The sequence below is a fragment of the Mastacembelus armatus genome, chromosome 17 (genome assembly GCF_900324485.2).
Source record: "Mastacembelus armatus chromosome 17, fMasArm1.2, whole genome shotgun sequence".
Lineage (NCBI taxonomy): Eukaryota > Metazoa > Chordata > Actinopteri > Synbranchiformes > Mastacembelidae > Mastacembelus > Mastacembelus armatus.
The window spans coordinates 12094921-12112218 of NC_046649.1; the positions used below are offsets into that span (position 1 = coordinate 12094921).

The 17298-nt window shown below is 40.5% G+C and overlaps 1 protein-coding gene across 1 annotated transcript; it reads left to right on the plus strand.

The window, feature by feature from the left end:
• Positions 1-100: 100 nt before the first annotated feature.
• On the plus strand, positions 101-5107 carry prpf38b (pre-mRNA processing factor 38B). The gene is made up of 6 exons (XM_026313906.1): positions 101-510; positions 981-1049; positions 1239-1390; positions 1726-1786; positions 2983-3218; positions 3675-5107. Exons 1-6 carry the CDS (start codon positions 295-297, stop codon positions 4348-4350), a joined length of 1410 nt encoding a protein of 469 aa, XP_026169691.1. The 5' UTR covers positions 101-294; the 3' UTR covers positions 4351-5107.
• Positions 5108-17298: the final 12191 nt, after the last annotated feature.

Below are 17298 nucleotides of genomic sequence, written 5' to 3' on the forward strand. Positions count from 1 at the left end.
TGTTGACAAATACAGTGTCAACTATTTAGCGTGTGCGTGAATTTTGAAAATCAATCATGCACGCTTACAGTAGCACTCGCTTACACTGCGCAATTACCATTACACTTCCGGTTCCACCTCGCAGCAGCAGTTTAAGAAGCTACAGCGACGGCGGGAAGTTGTTTAACCACGACTCAACAATAACTAAACGGACGAAACAGATAAAATCGATCATTCACAATTTAACATTGATGGATCTGTAAACGGAAATACGCGAACTGTAAACCAAGTTTAGCGGCGTGGGATTCAGCTAACATGGCTAACGTCGGAAACCAGCTAACGATACCAACACAGGCCGTTAGCAAGCCTGCGTCGGGCAAACATGGAAATGTACTGCCTCTGTGGGGCAACGAAAAAACCATGAACCTCAACCCGATGATACTCACTAATGTGTTGTCTTCGCCGTATTTTAAAGTTCAGCTGTATGAACTAAAGACGTACCATGAAGTTGTGGACGAAATCTATTTCAAGGTAAGATTAGCTAACATTAGCGCTAACCCGCATGCTAGTTAGATCACCACTGTCGTCAAATAACAAGGGAAACTGGAGTCAAAGCCCTAATTTTAACTTACATAGCACAACTTCGACACTCATAAATAATCTTATTTCATTCTACACTAATATTTAAATGTTGGTTAATTTAGACACAGTGCTAAATCAAATAAAGTGGCGTTACTTCGCTTTTAGCGTTAGCTGTAGTTCCAGTTTACACACAATTAGCTAGCAGGACCACTTTGAGTATATTAAAAGGCCATCGGGTCAGACCTTAAAAAAAGTATAAAGACAGTTCAGCTTTGTTATACTAGTTTGACTGTGTTCTTAACTTGAATAGAGAAGGTCCACTTTAACCTCAGCATTTCTCAGCCTGTAATGTAAACCAACAGGGAAATGTACAGTGTTTTTATGATGTGTGGTGTTTATTATTCCCTGCGTGCCCACAGGTAACTCATGTTGAACCCTGGGAAAAGGGAAGCAGAAAGACTGCAGGCCAAACTGGAATGTGCGGAGGGGTAAGTGAGAAGTACGTGCTTTTTATATTCCCCCCTATTTATTTTCCTGCATGCTATTTCAAATCATTTGGCTGGAATTACAGTATGATTTGAGTATTATAGTCTAAGGGTCAGCTAGTGCTGAAGAGTTGGCAGTACGTAATGTTCAGTGATGCGTTTACAAGTTTTACAAGTCTTTGTCTTTGGCAGGTACGTGGAGTTGGGACCGGTGGCATTGTGTCTACTGCTTTCTGTCTTCTGTACAAACTGTTTACTCTCAAGCTGACTCGCAAACAGCTAATGGGTCTGATCACGCACACAGACTCTCCATACATCAGGGCACTTGGCTTCATGTATATAAGGTATGATTCTTTGTGTGACATCGACAGATGTGAACATCACAGTTAATTTGTCTAATTACAGATTATGTAGACGAAGATTTGGACTTATATAGAGTCTACAAGTTAAAATAATAAATTAAGTCAGTTAATATATAATAATACATATTGTAATTACTAAAATGTTTCTGATTATGGCACATTTAATTATGTTTTAGCTTAATCTCTGATGCCTCACCCTAATCATAAAGAACTGTTCATGACTGGAACAAGAACATAACTGAAAACGGTCAGACATTACAACCTAATTCTTTGACACAAATGCTTGTATTCTGCTCTCCGTTTTGTTCCTTTCTCAGATACACTCAGCCCCCAACAGATTTGATAGAATGGTACGATGGCTTCCTGGATGATGAGGAGGTATGTCACCACGGGTAATAATTTGATGTTTCTTTTTTCTATTTAATACACAGCCATACAACACACGATACAATCTATCTGTCCCCCTCCCCCCTCCTTGTGATGCTCATAGCTGATTTTTCACCTTTGCCTTCATTTGGCTTAATTGTCCCCAGTTTTTGTCCTCTAAACCTGAGTAGCTAGGTTACTTGCTCACTGCTCTGCTGCTGATATTTATCAGGGTAAGTACCACATATGATGCTGAGTCCAATGTGATATCACGGCATGCTCTCTGTTTTTGACAAGATTATTATCAGGACTTGTTGCACGAAACTAAATTTGCGATAAATAGCAATTGGAGAATTCTTAAATATATGCCAGTTATGATATGTGACATTTTGCATAAATCTACTGAATTTTCTCCAGATTTAACTAAAAAGTAATTTGATCCCAGGTTGTGCAACCAGGCCTTCTTTGATGTTCTGTTTCATTATATTTGAATTGATCATATGAAATCCTACCCAACTGGTTAATTCCCCTGTTTTTTTCTTTAGATGCCCATTGTGCAGCAGGTGAATTGGAAATTGTATCTCAACACTGTTGGTTTGTGTGTGTGAGTGCAAATCGGCTGTTCTCTACCATTTAAAGTTTATTCAACTGGTGTGCACTTACTACCTGCTCCAATCTGTGCTTACACTGTGGGCAGTGTTTTATTCTCAAGAGTTCGTTGTGTTGTTGGGAGACTGAAGAATGAAGCAAAAGCTTCGCTCTCTTTGTCCCTTTAGCACGATGAGGATGTCTCCCTAACCTTCATTTATTATCTGCAAAGCGTAACTGCTACCACCTTTTAAAGATGCTGTTTAAAATAGATGATGTTGAAGAAATAAGGGGAGATGGTATAATTTTTTTTTTTCCTGACTAATAAAGCTCACTTTGTAAATACAGACTCCAGGAACTGTCAGACAGTTTAGACAAGGCAAACTGTTTGTGATATTTAGTCTTGCTTACTCTATTTAGAATTAACAAACGTAAAGCCAGACATGCTTGATTGACATAAGAGATTAAGCTAGATGAACAGAGGTGAAGGTTCAGTACTTGGTCATCACAAATTGCTTTTTGACTTGAGGCAAGATTGAAAGTAATCAACATTTACTTATTCCCTTCCTGTGTCTGCTAATTGAATTTTTCTATGGCTCATTCTCATCATTTGGTTTTAGGAGCTTGACGTGAAGGCAGGAGGTGGCTGTGTGATGACCATTGGAGAGATGCTACGCTCTTTCCTGACCAAACTGGAGTGGTTCTCCACTCTGTTCCCCCGTATCCCGGTGCCTGTGCAGAAGATTATTGACCAGCAAATAAAGGCAAGACCTCGCAAGATTGCTCAGAAGGAGGCACAAGAGGAAGAATCTGCATCCACAGAGTCGGGGAGGCAAGGGGAACGACGCCGCTCCAGGTAACAGATTGGAACAGAAAAGAGTGTCTGCTGCCAACTGTTGTCATGACTCTCTGAAAAATGTTATTACTAGCTGTAAAGTCCATACACACCCATTGTACACCCACACAGGTTCTGTCAGTTATTTTGCCTGATTATAGTTCTCTGAACTGTACATGTATGTGCAGAGGCCATTCCTGATTGACTTCTTCCTGATGTGTTAGGGATGGGCAACCTTAATGCTTTTCATGCTACCTCAGTCAATACAGTCATTACCATTTAATGGTAATACAGGGAAATTCTTTCACTTACAAATTGGTCAGTGTATAATCCTTAGCCTTGTTTTGTTGTTGTTTGATTTTAATAGTTAAGTCAATCCTCTAGCCCTGACTCACTGGGCAAAATTTTTATTTGAATTTTTTGTTCTGGTCTTTAATTTAGTGTAACCCAAAGTTTTAATTGTGCCTTTCTGGTCAGGTCACCCAGGCGGACACCAAGTCCCCGAAGGTCACCCAAACGGTCGAGGAGCAGGAGCCACCACCGTGAGCGAGACCGCCACGGCCCCAGCTTTGATCGAGAGCTGGAAAGGGAACGTGACCGACAGAGGAAGGAGAGGGAGGGTAGGGACCGGGATAGGGACAGAGGGGACCGAGGAGACAGGGAGAGACGACGGTCCCGTAGCGCAGACAGGAACCAAGACCGCAGAGAACGTAGAAGAAGTCGCAGCGGCAGCAGGGACCGAAGGAGCGAACGCAAAGACAAAGAAAGAGACGGCGGTGATGACAGGGGCAGGAGAAAGGACAGGGATCACCATAAGGATAGAGGCACTGAGAGGGAGAGGTCTAGGGACAGAAAGAGCAGGGGAGAGAGTGATGATAGGAGGCATAAAGATGACAGGGAGAGGCACAGAGAAGAGAGGAAGGCCAAACGATCGAGCCGGAGTCGAAGCAGGGAGAGGAGGCACAAAAGTGGGGGAGAGGAGAAAGGCAGGAAAAGAGAGCGCAGCCACAGCAGAGAGAAGGACAGGGAGAGAGACGGAGAACAACGTTCTCACAAACGTAGTCGCAGCAAAGAGAGGAGTCACCATCAGCGTGAGTCTAATAATGACCACAGTAAACATAGTGAACGCAGAAGAAGTCAGAGCACTGAGTAAATGCCATCTCGCAGCAATATTACTTCTCTTCCTGTGTTTTCCTTCTCTTTTCAGCCCAGCTGTCTGGTCTGTCTCTTGTGCTAAAGACAAAGAATGTTAGCACATCAGACATCTGGAGATGTTGTCTTTAGCCAATGTAATGTTGCTTTACGTTTTCTGCCTTTTTCACACCCCATTAGACAATTGTTAGTCTTCACTTGAAATTTGAAAAAAAAAAAATGTGGCGTTTTAATTTTCTATAGTTCGTTATATTGCTCCAGATATGTGTTTGTACATAATGTTTCAGAGGTTGCCTACACCTGAGTGGTCAGAGTTGCATTCACTGCTGGGTTGGGCATGATCCATGCTGAAACTTCAGCTCCATGCTGTTTATAAATTATGAAGAATAACTGTTGTGTTCATGCTGTAAAAAAGCCAATACTCAGTTTTTTTATGGACTAATATTACAGTGCATATAGTCATATTCTTCATGGTTAAGCTTTTTTTGTCATGAGACATGCTTTAAATAGTCCAAAGTGAATGGTTAAAGTTTAGATTTTGAGTGTAGTGGCGGCGTAGCGCCTCAACGGTGCTCCAATCCAGCGCAAAGTAATTCTGTCCATTATAGTGTGTAGACAGCCTGAGAATGTTTTAATCCTCTGAAGTACAGTCTGCAAAGGGTAATTTTTACCACACACACTTGAGTCTTGCTTGTGCTGTGTTTGGGTTATTGCTCTGTTGCATTTTGTTTTCTAATAAAAAATTTTTCCAAACAACACACATCGTTCTTGTTTTGGAGAACTGCAAGTTATTTATGCACAGATAACTTTAGAAACTGAAGGATATCACATGGACTGAACATGCAAAGAAACTCAGGCTGTAGTTTATTAGGTGCATCTAGTTTAAACTAAGTCTAATACACAGACCTCCATGGAAGTGGTCATGTTCAGTTTTTGTTGAAATGGTTTTGGAGAACTGTTGATTGAAATACAAGAGTAGTTGTATATGGCGCTTTAGAATGGACTGCATTATGCTGACAGGTGGAGTAGTTTTAACACGGTATACCTCAACAGAATACTTTTATTAGAATCAAGTCTGAAATAATTTTGCATATTAAAAGAAACATTTAGGCATTGACTTTAACTTACAATAGTGAATATAATTTAAAAAGCAAGAAAAACAAAACCCCAGATATAAGAAACCCACAACCAGGAAAAGGCTAAATGTGTTGCTCTATAGGGTTTTACACAAGCACTGAATAAAGGAACATTCTTAGGCCATGCTATTCTATTTGAAAGATATCCGCCCACCATGTCTGTTGTGGGTGTTGAATATATGAATGATTTGTTAGCAGTGGTTAGACCATTGCAACAATCCCAGATCCAGTCTTTCATTACATGACCAATATGTACTAAGATAATTATGGAGTCTATGGTAAAAAGCAGAAATGTAAATATCAGAGCAATCCATGCTATTTCCCATGTACTATCATATCTAAAATTGTGTACTATGATTATTGCATTTGTTAATATATAAAAAAAAAATCCCTTTCACTTTGACAGTCAATAGATGCGCTCTGACTTCTAGCTTTGTCTGCAGAAGTGTTTTTGTATTTATAGGGGAAGTCCCTGTCCTGTTTGTACACACACCGACTCTGACTCTGGTCCGCTACTGGAAAAGTTTTTGGCCAACACAGAGAAGCAGTAGATGGAGTTGGGGCTCAAATCACTGAGAAGGAGATTTTGCCCATATACTGTTAGTTCCTGTGGTTTATCGGCGCTGCCTTGCTTTCTGATCATCAGGCTGTACTGGGACGCAGAATCCACTTGAGACCATTGAACAAAAATAACTGTTGACTTTGTTTTTTTGATATCCAGCACTGGAGCTGAGAGGCCTGTGGGTTAAAGGTGTGAGGTGTGAATTAGGTCCCAGCTGACATAAAGCTTGTTTGTTCAATATGCAAGGAAGAAACTGCAGATTGTATGATAGTTAAAGCTTTAAAAAATGCCAAACAAAAGGCAGCATTGAGAACTTAGTATTTAAAAAAATAAGACGAAGGCCCTTAGTCCCTTGAAGAGCCATGCAACATTAAAACAAAAACAAAAGCCATGCAACATTTCATTTCAACTATTTCCTTACAAATATTTTAAAGCAATCTAGTGTTTTTTATAATACAAACTCACCACTCTCTGTCATTTGTTCTGTAAGATCTCTTCTCCTTCGTCTGTGTGTTACCACTAAAAAAACCACAACAAAAAAACAATGTATGTTTTAATTTTAAATGTCATGTTTTATATAAGCATTTATGATATCTTTATACAGTATTTTCTACCATTTGGCACACGTTGAGCTTCACTTTCTCCAGCTGAGTTGCTGGCTGTGATCACCAGGTTAGTGGAAGTAATGTTGGACAGAGTGCAGGACAGCCCTGCAGTGTTACATAGCTGAGCCTTTGGGTTAACGCTGTTGTCGTATACAGTGTATGTAGTGGCAAACACTGAAGTGTTCCATGAAACTGTGGCATAAAAGCTGTTTCCACTGTACATCACTCCAGATGGTGGACAAGGAGCTGGGAGAAGAAAATCTTCTGTTAGATAAACACCTGAAACATTGATTTAAAAAACATGCTTTTCCCTGTTTACCCTTAAGACAAAATGAGCAACATCTTCAGAGCAGACACTGTGACTTGCCATATTCGAAAAATCTTTTTTCTAAGATTGACAACGGCTCTGTTCTCTTTAGGTGTTTCAGTAAGCAGTGACAATGAGTTGGTAAAAACTGCTGTTGTATTGAGCAGCTGCAATGGAGGAATACAGGACTAGATGTTGGAGGTGTTGTTATTATTCATGCCTGTATTTTTTATGATGACATGGCTGCAATGAAAATGGTCAATTGAAAAGGAATGTGTGCTATTGTATGCTAACAATTTTCTCTCAAATTTTTCCCAGTGCGCTGGCAGTGTGGCAGTCTGACTTCACCTGTACTGACTCTGAAATCTTTTTCTAAAATCTTTTAGAAGAAATATGCTCGAACACGTGTCTTAATGTGGAGAGGTACAGTTAAAAGCTCCTTCATTGGCCCGGCAGCTGTGCGCAGGTTTTTTTTTTTTTTTTTTTTTTAAAACTTGGCTCGCAATTCCGACCAATCAGAGGAGGCCAGCGTCAAAGGGGCGGGACCTCGAAGCTGTCAATCACATGTGAACGTGTTAACTGGCAGGCTAGCAAGCGACATTGTTAGCGGGACAAAAAAGGAAAGAAAAGTGGAAAGAAAACGACAAAGATTAAGAGTTTATATCTGTCTTCACGTACAGCTGTTGGAAGGCCTTGGGAGAGAATAGATATTTCCAGACAAACGTCGAATTTGTTGTGTTATTTCTGCGTGACTGTAGCGTTTGATAAGGTTAAGGTTAGCTAGTGATGTAAGGCTAACGTTAGCTCTGTGATGGACTTGGTGACCTGTCCAGGTGTACTCAGCTCCAGACCACACGACTTTTTACAGAATAGGTGTTATAGCTGTTTGACAGATGGATGGTACGTTTTTAGCATTCTTTTCTTTTTTCTTTTAATTTCATTACAAATACTTGAAGAAATAGATTGACTTTAAAACATGCTAAGGCTAGTTAGCTCTCCCTAAAATGACTTGTCGTTTATAGCCATTGTTTATGTAATTTGTTACTCATGAAAAAAAAATCACCCAAAATAGGTCTGTTTTCTGTACTCAGGTTAATATGGACAAATACTCTGCTACAATAAAGACAGAGTGGTCTGAGGTGTAAAATGTTAAAACTCGGGATAGCTCGGGATAACTACCTGTTATTCTGTTGAGGGCCACAGATGGGCTGCTGGTACCAGCTGTGTTCCTGCTCGTCACTGTAGCAGTGTAGGATGAGCTGCAGGAAAGAGGGATCTCAAAATACTCTGCGTTTGTCCAGTAGGAGGAGAGCTCAAACAGAGCCTGGCCGTCACCAAGAAGAGCTCCTTTTATGGTCAGAATGTACTCAGCGTCTCTGCAGGAAACCTCTGTCCAGTTGAAGCGCAGCACCTGGGTCTCCCTCTGCATCTGCAGCAGCTGTACGTCAAGAGCATCTGGAGGACAGGGGGCTAAAGGGAGATAGAACGGTATTTAAGATATTATTCCAAATATGTGCAACATTACTACATTATTTAACTTTTATACCTGCTTCTATCTGCACTGGGTCACTGAAGGAGCTGTTGCGTATGCCATTTAAGGACTGGACAGTGAAATTGTAAATTGCTCCACAATCAAGACCCTTGATAGTACAGGTGGGAATCATGCTGTGACAGTACAGCATCTCTCCATTCCCAGCCTGGGCATATCCGTAGTATTTAACATTATCTGTGGGTGTCCATGACAGCATAGCCGACTGATTGTTACAGTAGAATGTAACCGAAAGTATGTCAGGCCGACAGGGACCTGGAAAGAAAGAAAAAATTCATACTTAATTTTGACATCACTGAAACTTGTATTATTAACTAATATTAGGTGTTATGAATTTACATAAAGTTTATTATGCCAATGTTCTTTCTGTTTTTTGTGTATGTAACAAGTACCTATATTTGCTGTTACATATTGACTGGCCTTGCTGGAGCAGTTCTCATTGCTAGCAGTTACAGATACTCTGTACTGTTGGTCTGAGGGGAGCTTTGATATGGTGCAGTTACTGAAGGTGGTGTTGCAAGTATACATGCGTCCATCTACACCCGTAGCAACAACATGGTACGTTTCAGCAACAGGAGAGGGAGTCCAGGACACCAGTGCACTGTTGTCCTCACATGAGGTGCTTACTGTCACATTGCTGGGTGGACAGGACTCTGTGAAGAGGAAATAAATCAGTAATGGTAGGCTTGAAATATGATTTTCTCATAAAACCACAATTTTCCAGTAACACTACTGGTTGCCAACCAGGGTATTTACATATAAGGGGCTGTGAGAAGGCCCCAGAGATTCCAAAGTTATGGTCTAATGTTTTCTCTTTTAATTTTTTTTCTTTAGCCTGTTGCTTTTTATGTAAAAATCTGATAGTTCTGCATCCTGTGGTCTTCTATTACAAACAATCTAATAATTTTTAAGACAGAAGTACTCTTCAATCACTGTTTGATGACCAGCTCAGACATATCCAACTTGTGACTTGAAGTTAAATGTAGACACGTGATGTGTTGTCATTGGTATTGTGGTAATTTTAAAAAAAAAGATTGTGCTGATGTAAAAATAATTCAGGCACAGTACACAACAGAGTCTACAACTGAAAGGCAAAAAGGTTGGTAACCAACAATCTACACACTACAGTTTTCTAAATAAATATTTCTAAATAAATAGCAGCTACTGCCTGTGTTATTGCAGGACAGGTAGGTGTGATTTCTAGCTTCTGCTGTGACAGTGTATACTGTGTTTTCCTTTTTGCCTGTTTTCAGTTCCCACACAATGTGGATGGAAGAAGTTTGGCACTGAGAGTAGGCTGTTATACTGGCAAGGGAGACATAGTTCAGTGACTGACTTTGTAGCATGAATAAATATTTGAAATGATAAAAAAGGCACACCTCACTAGGATTCATGTCTGTTACCTGTCTGCAATTCAGTGGTGGCGCTTGGTTGACTCTCACACCATCTGTTTTTAGCAATAACACTGAAGGTATATAGTACTCCACATGCCAGGTCCTTCACCACACATGTAGTGTTGTTGGAGGTGGTGCAGTTGGCATAATACCCTTGTCCTCCTACAGCTGTCACGGTGTAGATATCTGCCCCTGAAGTAGCATCCCATGATATCCAGGCTGAATTGGTCACACAGTCGAGGTTGCTTCTAATTATCTGAGTCTGACAGGGAGCTGAAAGGTAAATAGTTAAATAAGTGACCAGATGGATGAACTTCTGCAAGGATGGATGGCTTTTTTTTTTTTTTCCAGTTTTCATACCTGACTGGATGCTGTGGATCTGACCGGGCTGGCTGCGGCAGTCACCTCTGACAGAAATGACCTTAACGATGAATGTATTGCCACAGGTCATACTTTTAATGATACACGCTGTGTTTGTAGTATTACATTTCTTGTTGATTCCTCCATTTTCTGCAGTTATTGAAGCCAAAGTGTAGTCAGCTTCTCCGATGATATTCCAAGAAATTGTCATGTCATTTGATGAACAGTTGACCTGGACACTCACATTTTGGGGTGGGCAAGGGGCTGTGAATAATCAATTATCAAATCAAATTAATCGATTATTTAGCCTCAAATTGTAAGATAACAATGCTTGCCATGCTCAGCACAAAAGTATAAAACTATAGCAGTGCATTACAGTGGGTTCATGGGTGTTTCCTTCCTCACCTGAGTTGAATATAAGAGCCTGACTGGGGATACTAGAGCAGTTGTCATCCATAGCTGCTACCTGAATAGTGTAGCGGCTGCCACATTTGAGTTTGTCAAGGCTACAGCTGAGGCTGGAGGTCTGACAGCTGATGTTGAAGTGACTATTGCGGGCTATCATTGAGTACTGTACAGCTCCACGACTGGGAGACCAGGACACAGCAGCAGTGTTGTTGGTGCAGTCTGTCACCACTGACACATTAGTGGGAACACATGGCACTGGTGATAAAAGACAGTGAACAGAAAAGGTTAGTCATTACATACTGTGACAAGAGAATGATGGGTACAATCTTTAGCATGTCAGATTTAAACGTAAGAGTGATACTATTCATATTCTCAAGAGTAGTAAATGAACAGTTCAACAAAAATGTAATGTTATCTAACTGTGAACTATTTATATTCAATACATTTATTGAATGGTAAATAAATCTTATCTATCTAGATAGATAGATATGCACAATATAGAATTTTGCTATTATTGTCAAGGAAATAAATAATTATTGTCATTTCACAATATCAAAGGCCACCTCCTTGAGTTTTACTAGTACACCCAACAAAACCCAATTTGTTCGACTACAAGTACCATAGATAATGTTGCATATTGACTAATCGGTTGGAGAAATATATTTGTATATATATATATATATATGTTTATAGGTATTTAACTGCTTTCTTGGTCTTAAATGAATTTCCATTCAGTGTACTTCAACAAATTTCAACAAACCATTTTAAATGTTATAAATAGAAAACACCAGAGAGCACCCTGATTATCAGGAGTTTAAATAGTAACGGGATGTTTAAGTGCCTACATTTTAGCCCATTTATGGTCACATTTCTTTTCTGAAATAGTATGTGAATATGAACAACATACCGCTTTTTTAAAATCTCACCTGACATCAGACTTGAATGACCTTGTAAGTACAGTCAAAACATATACATGAAGTTGAAAAAAGATGTGCATGTGTACTTTGGTGTAAAATATAAGACCATACTAGCTGTGAAGAAAGCAGGAGCGCTGGGGATGCTGTCACATTTGCTGCCTTGTCCTTGCACAGTGATATTAAAGTCCTGTCCACATGGCAAAGCTGCTGACAGCAGGGTCTGGGTTGTGTTGTAGATCTTCACATATCCAAGGCTCCCTGCAGCTTTAACTAAGTAATTACTAACTCCATTTGGTTGTTGCCAGGAGATCTGCACTGCCTCACTCAGACAGAACGCCTGGGCAGACACAATCACAGCCTGGCAAGGCTCTAACATGAGCAAAAAGAGAAAAAAAAAACAATCATGAGTAGTGGTAGAAGTATTCATATCCATGGTTAGAAATGTGAGATTTAGTAGAGTAGAGGAGGAGTAGAAATACCCACAAAACAAAACTGCTGCTACTACTTTGTAGCACATATACAGCGGGTAAAATAAGTATTGAACACCATTTTTGCGTATTTCACCATTTTTCTCAGTAAATATATTTCTAAAGGTGCTATTGACATGACAGTTTCACCAGATGTTGGTGACAACCCATGTAATCCACACATGCAAAGAAATCAAACCATAGATGTCCATGAATTCAGTTACGTGTAATAACGTGAAATGTCAGGGAAAAAGTATCGAACGTGCTTACTGAAATTTATTTAATACTTCGTACAAAAGCCTTTGTTGGTAATGACAGCTTCAAGCCTCCTCCTGTATGGAGAAACTAGTCACATGCATTGCTCTGGTGTAATTTTAGCCCATTCTTCCATACAAACAAGCTTTAGAAATGAACTGAAAAAATGTTGACGTGTTCAATACTTATTTTACCCGCTGTATTTCATACAAAAAACTGTGTAGTATTTTCAACAAAATCTAAAGAAAGTCTCAAAGGTTACAAGTCTTATTGTGCAGAATATGCACTTATATCCTTACTCTTATAAAACTGAAGCATAAAAAGGTGTGTATTTAGGTATTTTACCCTGCTGAATACAGAATACACAGAATACATATTGTAGTACCTGTTTGGATGGACACAGTACTGCTGGCCTGGCTGTAGCAGTCTTGGCTCTTTGCTATTACAGTAAAGTTGTACACCTCTCCACAGTCCAGATGAGGGAACTGACAGGTAAAGCCTGTAGAGTTACACTTCTTCATCCCTCCTCCTGATGCCTTGATTGCAGTAGCTATATACAGTTCAATATTAGGTCTCTGCTCCCAGGACAGGACAGCAGTGCGGAAGCCACATTGCAGGTCAACAGCTATTAGCTGAGGAGGACAAGGACCTGAGGAGAATTATAGAAGTATGACAGGTTTGTAATAAATAAAATCCAAACTAAGCCAGGAAGCTGAGGTGACACAGCAGTGTTCAACTGGTCACATGACAGGGTCACATGGTCCTAGAGGGACACGTAGAAGAAAGTTTTTTGTCTCATGATCAAGTCAAGACATTTGAGGTAATAAATCATCCAAATCAAACATGTAAACACAACCTGTCATCACAGTAGTTTGACTGGGAGAGCTGGTGCACTGGCCATCCTTGGATGTTAGTGTGACATTGTACTGAGTGGCACACTGCAGGCCGGAGACCGAGCATGTCAGATTTGATGTGGAGCATTTTCCAGAAAAGTTGTTGGGACCTGTCACTGTTGCTGTGTAAACGCTAGAACCAGGAGAGCTGTTCCAGGAGACCAGAACAGAGTTTGTACTGCAATCTACCGCTGCTGTTAAACTCTGTGGGGAGCAGGGGGCTGGAGGAAGACATCACAGATATACTTTAGAATGAAATACAGTTAATGTTATCCTCTAATCATTGGTATCTTCATTACCTGTCTGAATAGTCTGTGCTGGGCTACATGGTCCAGTACAATTGCCAGAGGAAGCTTTGAGAGAAACGTTATATGTTTGTCCACACTGAAGGCCACTCAGTGTGCAGCTCGTACTATTAGTATGGCAGGCTACTGACCAGTTGTTTCCAGCCAGCAGCACAGCAGTGACTCTGTAGTTGAGGGGCACAGCAGAAGTAGTCCAGCTGAGTGTTAAGGTATTTGTGCCACACAAGAGGTTTGTGCTGATGTTCTGTGGAGCACATGGTACTAACAGACAAAACAAACAAAAACATGTCACAAGCACTCAACCACTTTCAATTATGTGCAAATGCAATGGAAAACATATTTACAAAAGTAAGCTCTACATGTTTTTTTTTTTTTTTTTTAGCTTGATTGGATTAAAGTATTAGTGAGTTGTTCGACATCAGAGTAAGAGAGAGTTACAGAAGATGTATGGTAAGTCTGATATGGCCCGTACTCTCCCTCAGTACCTTGGTTCTGTCTGAAAGGGGAGCTGTAGTTGCTGATACAGGTGCCGTCAGTGGCAGTCACATAAATGTCGTATGGCTGACCACAGAGTAGGTTACTCAGTGTGCAGTTGGGGCTGGAGCTGGTGCAGGTGAGGTTCTGTCCATTGCTGGTGGCTTTCACAGAATAGCTCACTGCATTTACAGAGGGAGCCCAGGACACCTGAGCAGTGCCAGCACTACATATCAGCTGGCTCAACACATTAGTGGGGGTACATGGCTCTGGAGAGAGAAACAAAACATCAGGAAATCTATGTGAGCCACCCATTATTGACATCAGTGGTGGTAGTCAGTGTTGTGTTACCTGTTACCAGGGAGACGGTGTCGCTCAGTTGACCTGTACAGCGGTCATCTGCTCCTGAAACACCAATGGTGTAAACCTGCCCGCAGTGGAGCCCAGGCAGCCTGCAGGATGTTTTATTGGTTGTGCACTCTGATGTATGACCTCTACTGCTCACAGCAACAACAGTATAGTATTTGGCACTGTCACTGGCCACCCATGATACCAGTGCAGGGTTAGGAGCACAGTTGTATATAGCTGTGATGTTGGTGGGAGGACATGGTGCTTGAAGAAGCAGTGGAAGATTCAGTCAGAAAGTGTGGTGACAGAAAATCTTACATTAAGATGTTATTATTTTTACAAGAAATATATGTTTTATAGAGAATAAGAAGATGTATAGTTCAAGTGTTGTGTTTGTACAAAGATGTACACTATTACCTACCTCCTTTAAAGGTGACCTCCTCACTGGCAGTGCTGTTGCATATGAGATTCGTGCTGATAACGCTGGTGGTATAATTCTGTCCACATGTCAGACCTTCGATCAAGCAGCTGCTACCCATTGAACTGCAGATATTTGAATTCCCATTTGCATCCTGAACAACAACATTGTAGAATATGGCACCGCTGCTCGCTGTCCAGCTAACACTTGCAGAGTCTTGGCTGCAGTTAACTGATCTTGACACACCGGTGGGGGCGCAGGGAACTGGAGAGAGGGGAAGATTTACTGTCTAGTCTCTCAAAGCAAATAAGTCGCAAAGCAGCAGTAATATAATTTTCAAATCTTAGGAACTATAAATAATATACATTTGTCTCCTAGTACATACCAGTCTGAACCACATCTGCCAGCATCTTGTCAGTGGAGCATTTGTCATTAGAAGCGATCAGCCACACAGAGAGGTATTTACCACATGGCATGTTGGTTATTGCACAGCTGTTGGAGGCTGAGGTGCAGTTGTACGTTTCTCCAGTTCCCCCCTGTGCTTCTACATTGTAGGAAAGAGCTCCAGCAGCATAGTCCCAGGTTGTTTTCAGCTCATCAGAGCTACAATCAAATTCTGTTTTTAAGTTTGTTGGTAGACAAGGAGCTTGAGGAAAATAGAAAAAACAATTAAAAAATGGATTTCACATTAGCCATAGTTATATATTAAGAACTTAAAGAAGTGATTTTTTGCAGGTACTGGAAGTTCTTTAAGTTCATAATTATAGAAGAAGCATATATGTACTATAGCAATTTTAGATTTTTATGATTGGTAATATTTAATATTTAATCGATAATAGTGTCACATATAATAAGGATTCAAGTAGTGTGGACTAAGTGCATCTTAGCGAATGAAACAGTGTGGCTCTCTGATGTCTCTTAATAGTTTTTGTGGAAATTGGTGACAAATAAATACAGCAGAATATCAACATTAAAATTATACTTACTGGTCCATACAGATAGAGGTTGGCTGGCTTCACTATTGCATTGATCGCTGACGGCATAAACTGTGTACGTGTAAGTTTGTCCACACTCCGTATCCGTAAAATAACACAACCCGTCTGTTGTCATGCACGTACTCTCTTTGCCAGTGTTGTCCACAGCTGTGGCCACATAGAAGAAGGTGTTGTTTGTGGGCAGCCAGCTAAAGGTGATCACATTGCTGGTACAGTCAATGAACGTCTGAGGATTAGCTGGAGCACAAGGCACTGGAGGTAACAGAAAGGGAAAAGAAAGTTAGACCGTATTGCACAATAAATGACAAATTAATGGACAGTGTAGAATGAAAAATGTATAAGCTCTGGCCCCGGCTTCTTGTTTGTCCACAAATATTATCCAAAGAACCTAAAATTTGACTCCCTTTTTAATTTTCCTCCATGTTTGAATTCAGCAACTCCAGTAGCAGGGTGCTGAGTGCGTGTGCTGGATAATAGATGATTTCTCTGAACAGCCTGTATTAATAAATTATTCTAAATTGCCTGTAGATATGAAAGTGAGTGTGAATGTTTGTTGTTAGAGACCCTTGCTCTAAACAGTATTGATAATGTATGAATGGACTGATGGATGACACACAAATACACATGACAAAGTGCTATGCTCACCTGTCTCAAACGAGGTGGAGGTGTTGGAGGTAGTCTCACATCTCTGAGAGATGGCTGTGACAAAGACCTGGTACATCATACCACATTTGAGCATGGTAATCTGGCAGCTGTTGGAGGCCGATGTGCAGTTAATGGATGTGCCAGTGTCATCAACAACTGTGGCCCTGTACGAGGTGGCCCCAAGCACCACATCCCAAGTTATAGTCACCATGCTGCTGGAGCATCTGTAGTCCGCAGAGACGGTCGTCACGGGGTTTATGGCTGAGGAAAACATGTTGTGTACAGATGACACATGTTAAAGAGTATTTATTCAGCTTAGTATATGATTTTCATAAGTTTTACATTTGTGACCTTACCAAATCCTAGATTTACAATTTGTAAATGGATTTTCTCTGAAGTTAGTCTGTGCTAGATTTACTTCGATGTTTAGGTTCATTGTTCTGCTGCGTCCCCTTGTCCTAAGAGGTTCAGGCCCATAGGCAAATTGGCATAGATTCCTGAACAGACTGACTCTGTCCAGAGATTTCTTTAAGCTTTAAGTGTTTAGTTTATTTTGGACATTTTTTTATCTCATTGCCTTCTGCCTTTACAGTCATCTGGCTAGGCACCTACTTTTAAGAAGAGCAGCAGTACTAAATCATGTCCATTGATAGACAGCTTGTGGAGTGGGGAATATCTAAACTCTTTGCAATCACTTTGCAGCCCTTTCCAAATCTACAACTTTTGATTGTTTGTGTATTGCAAAATGTTAACTGTTAAATGTTGTGTTTCTCAAAGTAGCTCCGAACCACACATTCTGTCTTTGCTCAGTTTGCTAACTTCAGACTTAGCTTTTGTTAATTCCATTGGCATAGGGGTTCAAATTCTTATAATGTGAATGTTAGAACAATGCATGGACAAAAACAATATAA